The sequence below is a fragment of the Bidens hawaiensis genome, unplaced genomic scaffold (assembly GCF_021521415.1).
Source record: "Bidens hawaiensis isolate Kalapana, Puna unplaced genomic scaffold, B.hawaiensis_p1.1 tig00004839_1, whole genome shotgun sequence".
Taxonomy (NCBI): Eukaryota; Viridiplantae; Streptophyta; class Magnoliopsida; order Asterales; family Asteraceae; genus Bidens; species Bidens hawaiensis.
Window position 1 is genome coordinate 1380864 of NW_027491303.1, and position 8859 is coordinate 1389722.

Here is an 8859-nt window from a genome sequence, read left to right on the forward strand (position 1 = left end):
TAAATAGAATTTAAAAAAAAAATAATTTAATCATATTATAGATATATTATAAATGGAGTGCAAAAAAAAGTAAATAATTATTGATCTCTGACAGATATATTAATTTAGGAGGGAAAAAAAGTTATGAGATTGAAGTACAAAACGACATTTGTCCACAATTATCTTCTTTTGCTATAATAAATATATTTGCTTTTCTATAATTCGGTTTGATTTTCTTTTATTTAACATATCCAATAAATATAGTTTACAAGCTCGGTTTAAAAGGTACACATGATTTAGTTAAATTAAAATCACTTCGCTTATAAAAACCCAAATTAATATATTAATTTTTGACTTTTGTATTTATTACTAATCTAGTTATATGTACAATTTTCAAAATCTAACCATTTTTTCTATACCATACCACAAACAAGCTTACTTACCTAAAACGAATTTTTATATAAATATTGCTAAACTAGTTATATGCACAATTTCCCTAAAACGTGTAAAATATATTAAAAGATAATTTTGTATCATTTATGTTTTCTAGAACTAGAATTCAGATTCAGATCATAGGAGGATACACAATAATAAAAGAACCCTTGGTCAACTTTTGAAGGGCTGTGTCTCATATAAATCCACATCCCACCTCAAACATTTAGGGTTGGCAATTCGTGTCTTAATAGGTTTAACAGGTATGCACCGGCGCGCTGAACACAAGTATCAAACATGAATATGACTCGTTTAACGACTTTATATGTCATGTCTATAAGACAGTTTTAAGTTTCATGTACCAATAAAGGAATACAATGGATTCTAGCATACTAATTTCAATTATTTAAAAAAATTAAAAAATTACATACCGCACTTTTTTGCTTAACAGGTCTTATCATGTATTTAATAGATACCCAATTGCGAGCCCTACAAGCATTATCTTTGGGTCCACCCAATAATGACCACAATGATGCTGTCTTACCTCTCTTTTCTACAAATAACATCAAGGAGTTACTTTTATACAAATAAATATCAAGGAGCCTTTACCACTTTAGCAGGATACTTTTAGGTTTATTTAATGATTTCTTACCAGAAACCATTAATACAAACCTAATCGTTAATTAAATGGTATAAAAAAATATAATAAAGCTTGACAGAAATTAGAGGGAGGCCCAACTTTTAATAATTCATTTTCTTCATAATACCCGCAAAGCAAAATACCAACTGTTTATAGAGCCTTACAATCTAATAACCCACTAAGAGCATTTCTAGCTCATCCATCATCTCCATCTCTATAATTATACTATAAATTACTATATTTATCTCTCATGTTCAATTAAATAATACTTTTTATATCTTTATCATTATGGTTTTCTCTCTCCATCCTATAATTTACAAAGAAATCACTACCTTTCTCCAAATTTATAAAAAATCACTACCTTTTCTCTCTCCACCCTATAATTTACACCCACAACCAATCACAACTCCACCCTATAATTTACAAACTCCCTTCACATAATTTTAGGGGATGGTTGAGAATACTCTAACTAATTAACTGCTTAAAAGAACTTAGAGAGAAGCCCGACCTTTTTTTTAACAACAAAATCTCTTTTTTTTTAACCTTACAGTTCCAAGATTTAAAACCATAACTTCACATTTGAAAGTAAACACATGAAACCCTAGAGCAATAACTTATCGGTATATGTTAACTTGTTGGTTTAAAATGTTTAATTTAAGGATAGATTTGGAGAGAGTATGAGTTGTTAATTTCCCTCCTTTTTACATACACATATTTATACTATTCGTGGGAGTTTAGTGATAGTAAAAAGTAATCTCTTATTATAGAAACACTAACGATGAGTCCGGAATCCTAATTCCTCTGTGCCGGATTCTTTCTTCAACAAAGACTTTCGAAGCAAACAAACAAGGTGTTGATCAAAAACGAATGTATGTATAGTTAATTTTGTTTGTAAGATGTAGGTACAAATTATTCCACATAACACATTATTACCAAATAATCTATCTATCTATCTAGGTGAAATGATCGACATTGTATACGAAAACGATTTTGATGACAAAGAACCGGTGCCCAAACAACCACTCAATTGCGAACCTAATCTAGCAACAACCCTTGGTTTCTTCCTATTATTACCATCTTGCCCTACACCCTCATCACCATCCTCATCATCAATGTTCAAAAGATCCACCACTATCATTTGAGTCTCCGGCGGCTCCGCCACGGCCGCCCGCCCTTCCAACCACTTCACCACCTCCACCATACTCGGCCGCCTCCGCACCTTCTCTTGTATACACCACAATGCCACATGCACCATCTTCCGCACTTCTTTCTCATCAACACCTCCATGATCTAGCAACCGTTGATCTACGACTTCCATTATCCGCCCCGCCTTCATCTTCTCGGTCACGATCTTCGGAAAGTATTGAAATTTCCTCTTTGACCGGTCAACGCCCCCGTCCGTGTCTATGACCGTCACGTTTCGACGCCCACCAATGATCTCTAGCAACACCATCCCGTAACTAAATACATCTGACTTCTCGGTAACTCCGAGTTCTAACAACCACTCGGGCGCCAAGTACCCCTTGGTCCCGCGCAAAGTTGTCAGAACTCGGCTCTGGTCACGAGATATCAACTTAGATAACCCGAAATCCGTCACGATGGCACGATGATTCTCGTCTAAGAGAATATTCTCCGGCTTCACGTCCAAGTGGACCACCTTTGACCGACAGTCATTGTGTAAATACGCCAACGCTTTCGCTACGTCGAGTGCGACTGCTGACCGCACGCGCCACGACAAACATCCGCCGGATACAGATCCGGCGGAGTTTCTCCCGGACGAAGGCCGAGAGAATATCCAATTCGCTAACGACCCGTTCGGGATGTACTCATAAACAAGAAACCTTGATTTGTTATGAATGCAGTATCCTAAAAGTCGTACAAGATTCATATGTTGGACACTCGCAATGGCCGCGATCTCTGACCGGAACTCTTTTTCCCCTCTCTCCTCTTCATGTTGGATTCTTTTGACCGCAACCGCGGTCCCGTCTTTTAATATCCCTTTAAACACGAACGCGGAGGCGCCTTTACCGATAAGTGATTTCCAGTTATCGGTGGCGTCTTCGAGTTCTCTGTACCGGAATTTTGTCGGAAGCCCGGCAACTTTCCGGAGGAAACTATACTCGATCCGAAGCTCTCTGCCTTCGGACGCGAGTCTAGTTTCCATAACCAGCCGTCTGTGGCGGAGATGTCGCCGTATTAAGTAGACAACTACAACGGCGAATATCGCCGCCGCAGCGGCCCCGACTATTAAAAAGAATGATCTTGATCGATCTAGAACCACCCTGGCGACTATTATGACTATGACGAGGAAGAAGATTGCTGCTATGGTGATAATATTAGCTTTTCTGTCCTCCATTAAAACTACTTCATAATATGAGTATATGCAAATTGTATACAAATTGGACAAAGGTGATCAAAGTTGTGTAGATTGTTGGTTTGAAAGAAAATTAGCATGAATTGTATAGATCATAAAAATATAAAATTAAATTCTTGAATAAATCGCCGGTGTGTAATATTTGACTGGTTAAAGGGTTGACATTTCTTCTTGCTTTTCTAATTTGTTTATTTGTGTACCGTGATTTGCCATATGTATTTCTTCTTTTCACAAATATTTGACGTTTTTTAATTATAAAATTTAAGTCCCATGTGGCTTCATCAAAAGTTTATTCATAGCTTCTTCACCTTCAAATTCAAATAATATAATATTTTATAAAATATGCTGTTTGGATGAAAATAATTGACTTTAAAGTTTTAGTAGTTGTGCATCTACCTATACGTGTGTAATTTATATTTCATAGCAGCATCATTACAATAATGATATTAAAATAAAGACGAAGACTAAGATATTATACTTTTGTTTTTTATTAGATTCATTCTTATAATAATATAAGATAACGACATATAATAAATAAAAACTTGACCAAGTATCAGGTTAATATTATGAAAATTTCAAAAATCGTAACTTCTCTAGATCATGTAGTGTATTACGTACATAATTAATAGTCACAAATTGTTTCTATTATAAAGAAAGACATACAAATAAACGAAAACATGCAACTTAGACTAACATAATAGAAGATGTTATGAACGTTGATAAGTTCAATTGGCTGGAAAGGCCCAGCTAAGGAGCCCGGTCCAGTACGCCAGCAAAGAGAAGGGATATTAGCGAAGAAAATAAAGGAATATGGCATGAATGAATTTATAGAAGGTAGTATGTTCTCTCATCTCCTTTCTTGTAGTCAGTTTCTTATGAATTAATGAATTATGAACCCGATCTCTCATGTTTGATTGTTTAGCTGGATCGGTTCACTGTTTTCATTGAATCGTCGACAAGACGAAACCCTAACCTTGAAATGATTAATAACATAAGAACCATGATCGAGAATACTAATAAGATGCGGTGCTCTCTAAAACGCATGTGTGCTAATCCTCCTATTGCTTGTCCAATTGCATCAGTTACTAACGACACTCAATAGAAGCTTCCTCAATTGCTCGATCTATTTCCTTCATTAGATTCTACACTCCACGTGTTTGATGAAACGCCTAACCTCATTAAAAATGAAACTGTTAGTGCAGATCATGAAAACATGGATAATTAATGAGGAGTTATTAGAAATCCAAAATGACTCAGTGATTGATGTTCATGTGTAATTAGGAGTAAATGATGGTCAAATAGGTATATCTAATGTTTTGCTTAAACGTGCGAAACCTTTTATAAATCTACTTTTGGCAAATGATTCAAAGAAGAGTGATATGGTTGAAACTAAAGCTTGTGATAATGATTCTTCCGTGGATTTAATGGTTATTTGAAGTTCATAATCCCTGCTTTTAGTACACTGAATTTCTTGTTTGGTAGTTCGGCTATCGTAATTGCTAATCCTCATTTACATTTTGGTGGTAAATTGCACGCAACCGATTAAGGTTTTGTGTCACACCCCAACCTACGGCATGTTCCGCCGTACGTTGGGGTGTAACAAATAAATTAGATAAACTTTATACTTATTCTAGTGTCTTTGAGCTATGATACAGATTATGTCGCGCCTCGGTATGTTTCGTCGTTAGGTTGGGGTGTGACATTTTGTTCCTACACCACCCAATATTACATTTAATTGTGCAAAGCTAGGTACTATTGGTAGTTTTGCTATATTCCTTTTTAGCTCTAGTTCGAATCTTGGGGCTGATTGGTTCGATAGGACATTTGGTTTTGATCCTGGTCCGAATATTAATTGCACTCCTTATTCTAATCACTTTATTATCATGCCTGGCCATCTTGGTGCGACTCTATTTGAATCTCGTATTTCGCTCTTGGAAGGTGGACCTACCATTATTGCTCATATCATGCAGTATTTTGCACATCCTGCTCAATTTATTGATGACTTCACGTGGATAAGTGAGTTGCATAGTCATGTTCACCATGGGTTTGGTCAATTTTTAGTTACCACATCTTATTTTCCTAGTGATGTTCAGAAGATTGAATCCATTGGTGGTTCTTCTTTTGGGTTTAGAACAAATGTATTGACTAGAGTCACTCGGTTAGTGAAACCGTTTGATGAATTGCCTGAGTGAACATGGCTTGAGTCTACCATCCCCATATTCTTTCCTGCCACACAACCTGGTGCTATTGATATGGTACTTAAGTTTAACATTTGGGATAAACGTGTTCATTGGAAAGGTGGTACAACAACCCTGCTCTATTTTCGAGTTATCAAACAACCATCTCAGCCTATTATCTCTCATGAATCTATCTTAGACTCTTATGCATCTTCATACCTACATCGAATTCCTATGACTCTTATATGGCAGCAGTTAATATTTTACCGGGTGCTACTGTAAATTTATCTAGCTTCAGCTCTAGTGGGAATTCGGATGGCACTGCTTCTGGTTCAAAACAGGTTGGCCCTGATATTGGTAGTTTTACTAATTTCATTGCATGCCATGATTTGAATTTCAGGGATAAATGGTTAGGTAGCGGCTTGCTTTCAATCCAGGCCCAATTTTTGTTAACACGCATTCTTTTGATTGGATTACCAACATGTTTAACCTTGTCGGCACGTCTTTGTTAGAGTCTCGTAATTCGCTTTTGAGTGGCATGCAAGCAGAATTAGAGAAGGAAATATTAGATAATGGTAGAAATTATTCAAAACATATCGAATTATATGATTATTTCTATTGTTAAAGAAATATCCATGGCAGCTGGTGGAGTTGCTAAACTGTCAAGGAGAATAATAGTTGAACAACTTAGTAATAGTCAGATAGATCCACCTCAGTTCAAATTGCATCAAAATCCAACATACAAGCATCAAACATTGAGTGATGCCATTGCAATGACTAAAAAGAACATGAAATTGGATGTTGATGATCCATTTCACAGATCTGTAGATTCTATGGCACTTGAAATGCCTAATTATTTTGATATAATCAAGACACCAATGGCTTTTGGTACTATAGGCTACCACCTTGATCATGGTCTCAAGTACATGACTGCATTATTTCCATTGATTAATCTGGTTGCTCCAACAATGACTACAGATGGTCAGGGTAGTGTACAACTCTTACTATTGGGATTTGTTTTCACCTTAAAACCCCCACCGGAACCTCCCCCGTCTCAATCACCGGTGACCCAACCGTTTACCGTTATTGACATGCGCTACTTGATCCATATTAGTGCTTTTAGCGCGTGCTCGGGCTACGCAATACCAAAAATTGCAGCTCTTTTATAGACATATTCCACAACACCTAACTCACTACACCCATGACCTCACAGGGCTGCCTGTTTTAGATGCCAACAAACTAGACCGAGATAAGGTGCTCACTTTGTTCAAACGCACCGTTACGCAAGTCCAATACCGACTATAGGTTCTCCAACGGATTACTTGGGCTGCTCCGATTTGTTTAAAAGTGTTTCAACATTACACCTTGAGAAAAAGGTGAATTTGAAAGGAAGGGGGGGGGGGTAACTTTATGAACGTTGATCCAAGCCTACTTGGCAGCCCAACTCAAGAGACGGAAATAGGGCCAACTAACGAGCCCGGTCCCGTATGCCAGCAAAGCGAACGAATATAAGCGAAGAAAATAAAGGAATATGGCATGATGAATTTGTAGAAGAAAGTCTGTTCTCTCATCTCCTTTCTCGTTGTAATAGAATTCTGTTTTTCCATCTCTTTGTTGTAACCAATTTCTTATGAATTAATTAATTATGAACCCAATTGCTACATAGATCTCTCGTGTTTGATTGTTTAGCTGGATCGGTTCACTTCAGAAGACTTTCAATCCGGCTTCGTATCATGCAAAATAAGCGGGTTTTGTCCCTCATAATCAACCAGTTTATGTGTTTTATTAACTAGTTTTTTATTTATTACAGTTGGACATCTTGTTCCATGAATCGTAGTTTGTAAATAACGACTTCAGAAAAGATGACTTTTTAGCTAGTATCAGGGCTGAACATTTATGCCGAGGATGCCCCTTTGATCACATCAGCTACGATATATGATATACACGTTATGTGGAGCATTTATGATTAACCATTAATAGTTGTTTCATAGGTATAATTTCATTAGGCATCTTTCGTTATGAATTTATGATTTATATTCGTTATTGGTTAATAATGTTTTTGGTGAGGCAATGGAAAGCCCTGATACTACAATCAGCTTGACTCAAAACCGAAATAATAATACCATAAGGAACATTAGATAGTTGTCGTTATCGACAATTACATGTTTGAATAACCAAGTGAACCAAAACTTATATATGATAGTACGAATTCGTGGAATATTGCAGACAACTAATATTCATGTATATATATACATCGAAAGGATGTTTGATACATAAGTAGAAGAAACTCTAGTTCAATCCTTAGTATGGTTAACGTAATGTACCAACTGAATATCATGAAGCTAACCAATCCTTACAAGTTGTTACTAATTCAGCCTACAAAACAGAACACCGTGAGCTCGTTACGAGAAGGGGAGTGGGGGGGGGGGGGGGTTCTTCTCGTAGCCACCCTCCGGCGTGTCAACCAGTAATTGTAATGAGAGTAATTGTTTAGAATAGTAAAGTTTCGATCCTTTTACCGTTGGTATGGATTGATACTTGATGTTTGACGTGTTGCCTTGATTGATGAAGATGCATTTACTTCGATAATGACCTGTTGGGATCAAATTCTTAACTAAGATTTAAACATGTTGATACACGACTTGAGCGTCTCGGTCTTTATTATATTATTATGTTTTATTAATGTAAGGGCATTTTGGGAAATAGCACATTCGCTCCATTGTTAGACCATTCGTTACCCCGTAACGAATGTGTCACATTCGTTATAATGTAAGTCACATTCGTTAACCAAGATTAAAGAATGTGACATACGAATGTTGGGGCCTTTTGTTTAGTAAATGTATAACGAATGAGTCTGTTCATTCGTTAAGGTTAATGTGACGAATGACTCCATTTGTTAAGGGATAACTTAATGAATGGGTCATCTCCTATATACACACACACACACACACACACACACACACACACACACACATATATATATAGGGGATATTTCAAATGAGAACCCCTTTGAGTTTTAAGAACTCGAAAGAACTCAGTGTAACAATTTTTTTTTCGAAATTTTTTTTACACATACGTAATATATGTAGGTTACATATACGTAAAAAAAATTACAGAATTTTTTACGCGCCGAGTCGACTTATTACACATGTGTAACGGACGTAAAAATTAGTGTAATCACTTACAACGTTATTCTCTCTCTTACTTTGACTTTTTAGTCAGATTTAATCTCAACCACATAATCCAATCCATTTAAT

At 36.4% G+C, this 8859-nt stretch overlaps 1 protein-coding gene across 1 annotated transcript; it reads right to left on the reverse strand.

Moving 5' to 3' along the window:
• Window positions 1-1968: 1968 nt before the first annotated feature.
• On the reverse strand, window positions 1969-3427 carry LOC143628235 (putative receptor-like protein kinase At5g20050). The gene has a single exon (XM_077097876.1). The coding sequence runs from the start codon at window positions 3405-3407 to the stop codon at window positions 2001-2003; it is 1407 nt and encodes a 468-aa protein (XP_076953991.1). The 5' UTR covers window positions 3408-3427; the 3' UTR covers window positions 1969-2000.
• Between the last annotated feature and the right edge of the window lie 5432 nt (window positions 3428-8859).

Excerpts from the sequence above, each read along its gene's own strand:
- LOC143628235 (XM_077097876.1), bottom strand. The coding sequence starts at position 3,407 with ATGGAGGACAGAAAAGCTAATATTATCACCATAGCAGCAATCTTCTTC.